General features: G+C 45.4%; 1 protein-coding gene across 2 annotated transcripts in view; it reads right to left on the reverse strand.

Moving 5' to 3' along the window:
- The window catches only part of CA12 (carbonic anhydrase 12), a 29,180-nt gene extending 25,693 nt beyond the window's left edge, over positions 1 to 3,487 (reverse strand). For both annotated transcript variants that reach the window (XM_081839229.1, XM_081839230.1), the window contains exon 1: positions 2,546 to 3,487. In XM_081839229.1, coding sequence (XP_081695355.1) covers positions 2,546 to 2,621 — 76 coding nt within the window. In that variant the 5' untranslated portion in view covers positions 2,622 to 3,487. The remainder of the gene's footprint in view (positions 1 to 2,545) is intronic.
- Positions 3,488 to 12,600: the final 9,113 nt, after the last annotated feature.

A 12,600-nucleotide genomic window follows, 5' to 3' on the forward strand; every position in this document is an offset into this window, starting at 1 on the left:
GGGCGCTGCTGAGATTTGAGTCCCCAAGGTCCTCCACTGCGTCTGTGGTCCCCGCATTTTGAGCTCACAACAACCTTGTGAGGCAGGTTAGGCTGAGAGATGGAGACTGATTCAAGTGAGCTTCACAGCTGAGTGGGAATTTGAATTTGAATTGTCAGGGGCAGCCAACATCGTGCCCTCAAAATCTTGTATCCAACTATCTAATCCAGGGGTCAGCAAACTTTTTCAGCAGGGGGTGGTTCACTGTCCCTCAGATCTTGTGGGGGGCCGGATGATATTTTGAAGGGGGGAAAAGAACAAATTCCTACGCCCCACAAATAACCCAGAGATGCATTTTAAATAAAAGGACACATTCTACTCATGTAAAAATACGCTGATTCCCAGACCATCCATGGGCCAGATTTAGAAGGCAATTGGGCCAGATCCGGCCCCCGGGCCTTAGTTTGCCTACCCATGATCGAATCATTTGCCATGCTGGCTGGAGCTGATGGGAGCTGTAATTCAGCAGCAAGAGACCCCCCTCTGCTCTACCATTATACCACACAGGCTCCTTTTATGACATTTCCTTACTCACAGTTGCCATCCTACTCATAGGATGCCTGTCCTATCTGCTTTCCCCAGACCAATAGCAGTTAAATATCTGTTGGATGCATTTTCCCCAAGCACTTATACCTACAAGCACACACACGTGAGCACTAAGGCAACATGCTGCAGTGTCTATCATTGCACACACTTCTTATGCCAGTATTTTCAGCTTCCAGTACAATCACCCTAAGTTCTTAATTCAGCACAGTGTTGTGTTGGTGGTTAACTTTATTACCAGGAGATCCCAGGGCAGGTTACAACAATTAACTTTGGAATTAAAACCAGTTGAGACAAATCACGGGAACAGGGACTATTTCTTGTAGGAGCTACAGGTATGAGCTGTGAGACAGGATAGCTATTCTCCAAATCTCACAACCAACCAACCAACCAAGCCCAGGTTTACCTGCTGTCTCCAGGGTCCCAGCCAGAGGGCCTTTCTTTCCATCACTACCTGTTCCTTTTCACTGTGTAAGTTAGGGTTACCATACATGCAGAATTTCCCGGACATAGCCAGGATTCAGCTGTTGGAAAGTGTCTGGGTAGAAATTGCTGAAATGTCCAGGAAAATCCATAATGGCAATACTGTGGGAATAAATATACCCTACAAATGTATGGCAACCCATGTCAGAAGTGTAGATTTTGGCCAAACGCTTTATTACCATATTGGCCTGAATATAAGCCTCACTTTTCCCCCAAATTCCAACCATAAAAAGTTAAATTGTGGCTTATATCTGCGAACTTATGGTATACATCCAGGAGCGTGGGGCAAACAGCGCCAGAAGCGCGGCAAAGCTGCACCCACCCCATGCGTAGTCCCCCCCCTGTCCTCCCCCCCCCCCCCCGTCAGGGAAGGCAGAGAGGGAGGGAGGGAGGGAAAACGCAGCGCAGCTCCCCCCCTCCCACTATGCAGCCAGGAGCAGCAAAGATTGGAGCGGCTTATATTCAGGGTCCCCCCACCCCAATTTTAAAGGTGCAGCTTATATTCAGGTGCGGCTTATATTTGGGCCAATACAGTATTTTTTTTTACAAGAAAAAGCTCATCAACTTTTCTATACGGATTTTAACTTTTTGAAATATGGCAACCCTAGGGCAAGAGCTTTTAGGAACCTTGTACCACTGTTGTCTTCAGCTTTTGTTTTGTTTTGGTTTTTTGTTTCTATCTGTGACTGTTCTAAACTGGTTTAGATTTCCCATTTTATTTTGAATTTTATGGTTTTAACTTTTATCTTGCAAACAGTCCAACAAATTTCACTTATTTGGGCAGGATAAAAATGTAGTGAATACATAATGAATCAATAAAGAGATGGCCTTAAGCAAGCTGCCCTTCTCCCACAGCGTCATCCTCACAGCACATCTGCAAAATGGGCATATTATTACTCGCCAACCTGACTGGGCTGCTGTAAAGATGATAATACCTGTGAAGAAGTTTAAAACACTGGTGTATAATATTATTAGCACAGCTTGTGTGGTCAGAGCTGTTGGTCATTCCTGCCGGTTTCTGCAGTCCCTCCAGGAATATATTCTTTATCAATATTTCTTAAGGATGCATTTGGGTACTGCCAGCAAGCAAATGCAAACACTTGTCTTTTGCATGCACTTAAGAACATCAAGTGTGGCCACTAAGACATCTGAAAGGAACTTCCAAAGGAGCAACTGTATTGGTTTCTTGAAGAAAAACCTACAGAGTCCTGCAGCACCTTAAAGACTTAACCGTTTATTAGAGAACAACTTGCTTTCCTGGACTAGGCTAGAGTCCACTTAATCAGCTGCCTGGAAAGTTGTTCTCATCAGGCTGGGGTGTAGTGGCTAGGTGAGGAAGAACGTAAAAGGTAGATTGAAATGGTAATAAAATGCAAAACATGCAATTCAGTTAGTGCTTAGCTTCCCAACTGCCACATGCATTACTGCTACAGTACTTTAGGAAGAGGGAGAACTGGAAAGAAGCCTGGAAATGCATTACCGTTGACAGGTGCTTGTGCAGAAAGGTGAGCCTCTAGGAAGAGAGAGAGAAGAACAGCTGCAGTTGTGGCCGACATATCCAGGGAAGCCTTTTGACTCCTATGCAATTCACACAGGGCAGCCTGCACTTCCTTCCGTGGAGCAAGCTGGCTTCAAGGAGACACACACGTACACCACCAGACACTCCTGCTAATGACTTGAGGGCTCTCCACCCTGCCAGCCTTGGCTTCTCAGCAGCTCAGCCCCCAAACAAATGATGTCAGGAATGGACCTGCCTCCCTGGTCACATCTCAGAGCTGCAGAGCATACTTAGTGTGCTCTGTTTGGGAAGCATTCCTTTTTTATTTGAAAATGAAACATTGCAGTGCAGAACTCTTGGGGGAAATCTCAGCCCTTGCTCATTAAGTTCAGCAATGTGCCTTTTATTTTCAGGCTCCACTTCCCCTAAACTAAACTCACTTTTGGGGACCCCAAACCAGCACCTCGGAGGCCAAACTAGGCACACCTTCCATGGTATGGATGGTTAATATGCACATGTGCCCGTCTCACAAATGTGCTTGCCTGGTGGTGGGAAGCAAAAAGGTGGTCAGTGCTGGAAAAGGCTCACTGAGGGCACTTGGCGCAAGAACACTCCCCCCCCCCAAATCTGGAATGAGGCCTGAGCCTAACTGAAGATTACTGGGGAGAGGATTGAACTTGGCACCTTCTGCATGCCAAGCATATGTCCTGCCGCTGCCTTATGTGTCCTCCCCCCCAACTGAGAACTTGACATACCACCTTCACATTTTCAAGAACAATCCAAGGGCTCTCCTCCTTGTAAGGATTTGAGGAGAGAAGAGAGAGAACTTGGGAGACCACATTATACAGCAATACAGCAACTTTTCATACAAAGTGGACCACAAGACAAACGGTAAATTAAATTTCCATACTGTAAAGTGTTTGTAATTAATTAATAGATTTAATTAATAGATTAATAGATTTAATTATTAAACAAATTTGATGCAGAGAAAGATTATGTTCTTTTGTTAACAACACATGACAACAATATTTTGTAAGGCCTTAAGGTGTTTTTTTCTTGAATGTTGCTGAAGGATGACTAAAAAGGCTTTGCAGGCGCATGTAGCCTGCAGGCTGTGGTTTTGGACCACACTGTTAAACAGTCTTCAGTAGGGTGGCAATGGCTACTCACAGAATGAAGTGAAAACAAGATAGAAGAGAGACTGGACAAAGAAGGTCTTGTAAGGATCTGGAGCTGGTAGGTATAACTTTTTATTTTGAAGAAGCCCCACAAGCCACAGGTGCAAGATCCTCTATTTTCAATAATACTAATAATACTAATACCAATAATATTTATACCCTGTCCATCTGACTGGGTTGTGTATTCTTGCATGTGGCACAGCCGGTGTGCTTGGACAGTTTCCTTCTACTAAACTGACATACTCCTGGCGCTGGGCCACCCAAGTCCCTCCCCACCTCTCACTGTAGTTTGCCATAATTGGAGTTGATCATAGGCTAAGCCTGTTAATGATGAGGATTTTCATCTGATTATGTTTGATCTAACCCATGTCTTGCTCTCTGACTTTTTCACCCCAGCCTCTCTTCTAATCTTTCCTCTCCAGCCTAGTTTTCAGACAGAGATCATTTTGCAGCAGGAGGGGTGCTTTTATTTGTTCCTTTGTTCTTTTAAATATTTACAACTGGCTTTTTTATCATAATCCTCAAAGGTGGGTTCATAACAGTGTCTGTTTCTCTCTCTCTTAAACTGCAGTCCTATATATTCCTACTCACAATTAGGTCCAATTGTTCTAAATGGAACTTCCTCCAAATCAAATGTGTAGGGCTACAGGTTTAAAGTAGTCCCATCTCAAATCAAGAGTTGTTTAACATTTATGGGGAGCAGTAGCTGTGGTAGCCCCTGTACTGTATATATAATTATTTTATTTCAGAATTCTGTAATGCATTTCTGTGGGAGGCTGTTACCCTACAATGGAGGGTGGAATAAAAACACTGACCCTTCAGCTGGATAAATGCATTATAAACAAATGCACTGCACAATATGCACATTATAAGTGCACTGTTTCCCCTGGAAGTCCTAAAGCTTTTGTGCTCAGGAAGCACTGAGAGCAAGGCTAGCCCAGATCCCCCCAAAAACAACCAGCCGATTTACAATTAAGGACCGGGAACATTCCCCCCACCACCACTTGAGACAACGCATAACAGACAATTAAAAATGCACAGTCTTAAAGTGGGGCTCAGAGCCCCCAGTTACCCTAGGGAATCTTAAATAAGATCCCAGACTGAGAAAGACAATTTTTGCAATTTTACAGTTTATGTTAATGAAATATACTCGGAGTCAAGAGTTGATTTCATGCTCTTTATACAGCTCATAATGGTGAGGAGGAATGAAAGTTTCCCCAAAGTATCTGCTTTATATACATTATTTACACAATGGGCTGCACGTGATTGGCTAATTCCGGAATTCTCCTGTAGGCCAATCAGGTTGTGGATTCACTTCCATCTGGAGCTGGATTGGGTGGCTCCTGCAGACCAATCATACTGCTGCATTGTTCTAGGACCAATCAGACTGCTGCATTCTGAATCCTATTGTTCTAGGATCAATCAGACTGCTGCATTTTGGATCCTACTTTTCTAGGACCAATCAGACTGCTGCATTTTGGATCCTGACTGCTGCATTTTGGATCCTACTTTTCTAGGACCAATCAGACTGCTGCATTTTGGATCCTACTTTTCTAGGACCAATCAGACTGCTGCATTTTGGATCCTACTTTTCTAGGACCAATCAGACTGCTGCATTTTGAATCCTATTCAACTCAGTATATAACAGTTAAAAGTTGCTGGTAAGCAGCTCTCTCTTTATTAGAGAGCTGAAACGTGCCCACGCTGCCCCTCACAGGAAGACACAAAACTTGTCCCTGAAACCTTGTTATCAGGTTTACAATACAAATTACAATATGAACAGCAGTTCCAGAATATCCACCACACCAGAGGCATTCAAGATTTTTGAGTCCACGACTCCCTTGACCAACTACATTCTTTGTGTGGCACCCCTGTGGGTCTCAGGAGTCCAGTTATGTCACCCCCTGTATGCCAAGCTGGCAGCCTCTCACCCTTTTCAAATACCCTCCCTTGCGGAGTGTTCCCCAGCCTCCCCTCCTCTCTCCTCTGGAGTCCTCTGGGCAGCTGCTGCTGGCCCCCCCCCTGGTCTCTGAGCTGCTCCCAAAGAGAGGTGCCTCCTCACACTGCCCCACAGGGGCCTGGGAAGCACCCCCTGGCCAGACCCAGAGGCATTGTTCACCCAGGGTGCTTGTAACCAGGGCTGCTGCACAAACAGCTGTGCAAGCCTTTGGGAGGCAGAGACACAAGAGGGCATCAGAAGAGGGAAGGAAAGAAAGAGGGACAGAGGCCAGTGTTGCCCATGGCACTCCTGACCAACATTCAAGGCACCCCAGGGTGCCATGGCACGATGGTTGAAAACACTGCACTACACCATAGCCATATTAACTCATATTTTGCTCAGGACTAACATCAAACAAATTACAGTTTATTCACTTTCAGGAAGCTTCCTGCCAATCTAATCCACCAAACAGGCTAAGCACATTGTAGGCAAACAGAACACAATCCTCCCTTCCCGCAGTCCTAAAGATGACACCAAAGGACCTTTCCACAAGGGTGAAGTTTGAGCAAACATCACAGAAAGCGAGCAATAAATCAGGCAGTAAATGCCTGAAAACAGGACTACTTTAGCCCCAAATGAACCAGCCTATTTACAATGAGAGAGTCCTAAGCTACATATTTTAACCATTGTCTTTCTACTTACAATCACTTTCTGGCAACTTTCTACAACCACTTGCAGGAAACCTTTCTATGACCACTTTCAGAAAAACTTCCTGAGGAACTTTTGTCCCTTCTGCCACAACTCACACCTTTCTTCTTCATGACACTTCAATCCAATAGCCTCAGACTAAAGGAAAAAAAACATGAACCAGCTTGGGAAAGTTCCTGGGTGGCAGGGGACTGGGTGGGTATCAGGCAGACAAGATTCCAGCAAAACTGGCAACAGAATGGGGACTAGCCCCTTGAATTGCATCCGTCTGTAATCTGACAACATATTAGGTTTCACAGCTAAACAAAGCAACAACATACTACAGCCATATGAACTCTGCGTGTGTTCAGTTATTAGTGTTACCAGAAAATAGGGGAGTGACTTCTGAAGGCCCAACTCCCCAAATTTGTTACTGGTCAGAGATTAATGAACTGAGGCAGAAATCCAGTGAAAGCAAAGCTGATGTTTTATTGTCTGTTGCAACAGAGTTCTCCCCCCCCTCCCCTGTCAGAAAGTGAAGAATCCCGAACAAAGAAAAAACAACTCTTTTTAAAGGTTTGCATTTTGGCATGGAGAAGGACACCCCTTTTTGCAAACGTCAGAAATACATCACAGGTAAGAGGCTCAGGCAGGTCAAGGAGTGACAGTCCTGAGGATTAGCAAGTTGGTTCCAGATCCTTGGAACAGATCTCCTCAGGTTCCACGTTTTTGCTTGCCACAGCTCCACAGGTGGAATTTTGGTTTTCATTAAGAGCTCCACCCTTTGCAGACATCCTCATCCACACTATGCACTGATATCAGTTTTATACTGTGTTATTTACTGTATTAAAACATTTTTTTCCAATCTACTGCCTGGTTGATTAATCACACCTTTTTAGTTGATCAGAGTTTGGCTTCTCAATCTGTCTGATCAATCAATTAAAATTTACAGCCATGTATGCAGAACCATATGCCAGAAACACCTTTTAAAGGGGTGCAACAAAGTTTGATTCAGAGTAGACCTATTAACTTATCGCCTTTTAAGGTGGGGGTGCGGCTTTTGCTTCTTACTATTTTGCTTCTTACTTTTTTGGTTTTATATTTTAAACCACCCTGTGATCCTCAGATGAAGAGTGGTATAGAAATACAATCAATCAATCAATCAATCAATCAATCAATCAATCAAATAGTCATGTTCAGTAACTTAAGTGTGCAATTAATGCTGATTAAAACTTAGTTGAATACCACAATCGCTTGGGAGCCACATTTTGCATTTCTTTAAGCCTGACATTATTCATTCTCAAATTATTCATTTGTCAAACCGTGATCTGTGCCATTTGACTTGACTCTGGAATGCCATTCATTTTCAAACCTGACCACAGGGGACCAAAAGGCTTGTTTCAGTCTCCAAAGCTATCTGTGGGAACACAATATGAAGTTCCAAACCATGTCTTCAGGCTTCCATCAGAGGGACACATCCAGATTCCCACAACAATCAGCTCCCCGCACCATGTCTTTAGAGAGGGGATGTTTGTTGAACTGGTTTATCTGTCAACTTATTGGGACAAAGGTTTGTTTGTAGATTCAGAACATGCAATTGTGTTATTGCAAGGGTCACAAGCTCCCACACTGCAATGAAAGTCCTTTTCTCTCCACAACTGTGGTATGCAAGGCTTCCCTATATATCATTTTGCAACATTTCTTCTGGACACAAAGATACTTGTCCTAGACGCTATCACCAGAAAGTGCCCCCTCCCTGTCTGCTGCCACTCCTAGCAGGCCATCTCAAGAGCCATCCATCACTCTCTCCCTGCTCTCCCAAAGCTCCCAGAGGCAGCTGGGCTTCCTGAGGGGACCTTCATGTGGCTCGTTCCCCATTGCTCAAATTGGTCAAACTCCCACTTGACGACCCTTTGGTTGCATGGTTGCTGATTGCAAAGTCTGTACTCTCCCTAGTCTCCTCGCGTTGACTGAATACAAAACAATCCATGGCATAGGCAGCCGGATTTACATATAAGCTAAACAAGCTATATCTTTGGGCACCTGGATGTAAATGTCCTGGGTGTAAATGTCCAAAATATAAGATAAAAAACAAATAAAATAAAACCTACATACAGCAACAGTGTTTTGTGTTGTGTAGGCTCCTATGATGTAAGTCATGGGCCCTGCCTGCTAGCCTGCTCCCTAAAATATCACTGCTTTGCTCCTTTCTATATAAAGGGTGCCTGCATTCTGCATCCCCTTCATGGATCACTGCCTTGCCGTGGCGAAGGGGCTTGAATAACTCAGAGAAGCTATGAACTATGCCGAGCAGGGCACCCAAGATGAACAGATCATAGTGGAGAGTTTTGACCAAATGTGATCCACCTGGAGGAGGAACCGGCAAGCCACTCCAGTATGGACAAAGCTGAGGCTCCAATACTTTGGCCACCTGATGAGAAGAGAAGACTCCCTGGAAAAGACCCTGATGTTGGGAAAGATGGAGGGCACAAGGAGAAGGGGACGACAGAAGACGAGATGGCTGGACAGTGTTCTCGAAGCTACGAACATGAGTTTGACCAAACTGCGGGAGGAAGTGGAAGACAGGAATGCCTGGCGTGATCTGGTCCAGGGGGTCACAAAGAGTCGGACACAACTAAACGACTAAACAACAACAACAACCTGCATGGACTGGTTGCATGGCCACATGGGCAAATGGCTTTAGATACCTGTTAGGTTCATAAATGACCATACAGCATATATTCCACACAAAAACAGCGACCATTTGTTGTGGACAAAGGACAGCTGGGCATATCAAGGGCCCCATGACCTTCAGGCCGCCCAGCTTAGCCCGGGGACCGGGCGCAGGATGCCCGCCTGTGAGAGGAATGCCTCCCTCCCCGGAGCCTGGCTCCAACGCGCAGCCAGAGCTCCGCTCTCGGGTCAGGTCTGGCCGGGGGGGGGGGGGAGGGAAGCTGCGTCGCTGCCCCTTCTCGGCCCCGGGAGCGGCCAGCTCCTTCCCGCCCGGCCTCGGCTCTGCTCGGGCGGAGAGGCTCCCTTTGGCGCAGTGGCAGCTCCGCTCCTGGCTCAGGTCTGGCCCGGGAAGTCGAGAGGAGCAGCGTCGCGGGAGCGCAAGCTCCGCCGCTGGGGGGGGGGGGGGTCTGACGCCGGGCGTGCGCGGCCCCGGCGCAAAAAAACCTGGGTGCCCCGCTGCACCTTCCTGGGAATGTTGTGGGCGCTGGAGCAGCGGCGCCTAGGAATGGACAATAAAACATTAAGTAACTTTTATTTTTTTAAAAAAGATATCTATTAAGGTTTTACCAACAGAAAAGAAAAAATAATTACATAATAAAAAAGAAAAAGTTACAAATACAAAAATAGACAGAAAAGAGTACAAAATACCTAAAAAGTGAAAAATAAAAAACAATTAGCGAGAAAGAAAAAAGAAATGAAAAAAAAACACCCCAATCTTTTCATATCTTATATTTTGTTTACATGTTTCCTGACCTCCTCACACCTCCCTTTTTCGTATTCCAGTTCACATGGTTGGTTCAGGAAATCCCTTCCCTCTTTGTTTTTATCTTAATTCTATATCTTAACATATTATAGCTTCATATTTTCATCTGATTATCAATCCATTTTTTACATACTCTTTTTAACCTTATTGCTAAAACCGTTTCATTTCAATCCAACATCATTTTAACATTCATTAATTTTACAATGTTTCTGCAAATAGTCTTTAAATTTCTTCCAATCTTCTTCCACCAACTCTTCTCCCTGGTCTCGAATTCTGCCAGTCATTTCCGCCAGTTCCATATAGTCCATTACTTTCATCTGCCATTCTTCCAGGGTGGGTAGATCTTGTGTCTTCCAAACATTAAGTAACTTTTAAAAGAGAAACGCGAGAGGGAAACACCAGCAAGCTAATAGCAGACAAGAGAGCGGGACTGAATTCAGCATCTAAAATATTGTGAGCCGCCCTCAGATCTTGTGGTGAAGGTCGGTATATAAATCTGCACGCGTCTAACCTCAAAGGAATCCAAGCAGCAGGGAGGCCAAGGATGCCCATCGCCACCTGCTCCATGAGACAGCCCTGACCTGGATAAGGTTCTCCATGTGGCCAGCCATCTGCCTAACCAGTAGCAAGATAAGCAATCCTGGCCATGGTTGGAAGCTGGTCTAGATCTGTGGCCTTGTATTACTGGACTCCACTTCCCAGCAGCCCCAGCCAGCATGGCCAGGGATGATGGAAGTTGTCATTCAGCAGGTTGGATCATAAGGAAAATAAAAAGCACAAAACGGGAAGCAATAAAGTAATCTCAGTTAAAAAGCTCAAGTGGACAGCCTGGAACTGGAAAGCAAAGCAAGCATCAGGCAGCTCTGCTTGGGAAAAGCATTCCATAAATGGGGCTACCACCAAGAGGGCCCTCACCCAAGTTGCCCCTCCAATGATGATGATCTCAGCACAGAGGCAGGCTGGTGTTCGTTCAGGTATTCTGTTCCCCGCACTTGGAGACTTTCAGCACCAGTACTCTGAGCTGTCATTGCTTATGACAATTGCAACCAGCCACCCTACCCCCTCCAACCACCCTTATCTCCCCAGTCATGCAGGCACTCCTAGACATGGCAGTTGCTTGCAGCTGAATATCTGATGCTCAAGGTGGGCTTTATATGGAACACAAATCATAGGGATGCACTGGTGAAATCACTATATTTGCTCTGTCTGCGTGCGCTGGAAAGGCTGGCCGTCTAGTTAAAAAGGGAGCAAGTGAGGTAAGAGAGAAAGGAGAGGTCCAGCTTGGATTTCTCACACACTGTGCCTGGCTATCCCTCGTCCTGAAGCTGGATCCCTCCATAAATAGCCTCTTCTGTAATAACAAAGCTGCTTCTATTGCTTCAGCTCTTTTTTTGCTGTTGTTGTGACATGTTTTCTCTTACCAGTGTCAATGGGGCACAGGGCTCATCCACACTTGTTTGTCCCATGATTTCTAGGCATGAGTCCCCAAAGTTTTTCTTTTTGTGTGCCAAGGCCCTGTGACCCACTCACTCCCTGTATGATGGAAGAACCATACAAGACAGCAGAATATAGGTTTTGGGTTCAAATAGGTCACAACTTTATTGGATACAGATGTGAACAGTTTGGCATAGGCGAAGCCATTTAATCAACTCTAGCCCGTCTGCTGGGAGTGTATCTAAGGGGAAACCACAACATGGGCCCCCCTAAGACTTACATCAAATAGAGGCACCCCCTAAGGGGTCCCCGCTGGAGGAGTTCTATGGCCCTAACCCCCATCTCGGCGTTGGACAAACGCAACTCCTCATGAATCCCTTTAATGGGATACCCTTAACCAAGGTAACCCTAATGTCTCAACAAATGAAACTGACCTATGGAAAATGTAACTTGAAAAAAGAGACATTGTCCATACCTTTGTAAACCAAGAAAACTTTAATAAAAATATTTTTTTTAAAATACAACAACCTCCCCTCCAGGCTCCAGCCAAAACTAAGGCTTACCCAGTTCCTAACCTCACAAAGAGTTGTGATGATTGCTATGAGGTAGGTGAAAAGCAAATGGCCAGTGCCAGTTTGCCAAATGGAAAAATTCCTGCCCGGCTCTGAATACAACAGCCAATAATGTCTCTAGTAAGGTCTTAGGATGAAAGAAAAGCATATGAAATAGGAGAGGAACGATGGGAGATCCAACAGAGAAACTGAGGAGGAATGCTGGGCTCACCTCAGTTTGTTCCCCAGGGGACGAACCCAAGTAAGGCCCATTGGCTGGTTGAGCCCACCCCCTGGGGAATCCCTGGACCCAGCCCTGCCTGCCATAGGCCAGTCTGCAGGCAGCCAGGCTCATGGTCAGGCCACAATGCAGCCTGACTGTTTAGGGTAAGTGGACTTGTCCTGCCACTTTCCCTGGGAAAACCTGCTGACCCAGAACAAATGTCAATCAGGTTTTCTGCAGATTAGAATCATAGCATCATAGAGTTGGAAGAGACCACAAGGGCCATCGAGTCCAACCCCCTGCCAAGCAGGAAACAAAGACATGTGCTCCATGTGAGGCACGAACTCACAACCTCGGCATTATAAGTACCGTATAATGTTTTGTTCTGATTCAGTAGTAAACTATGGGTTTTCCCAGGGAAAGTGGTAAGACAAAATAAAAGCCTCTCAGACCCATGCTGAGAAATCACAATGCAAGCAGAAAAAATCCGAGGACAAAGAGTAGTGTTGATGAGCCCCCAAGGTTTTTT

This window comes from Podarcis erhardii (assembly GCF_964252035.2).
Source record: "Podarcis erhardii genome assembly, chromosome: 14".
In the NCBI taxonomy this organism is placed as follows: Eukaryota; Metazoa; Chordata; class Lepidosauria; order Squamata; family Lacertidae; genus Podarcis; species Podarcis erhardii.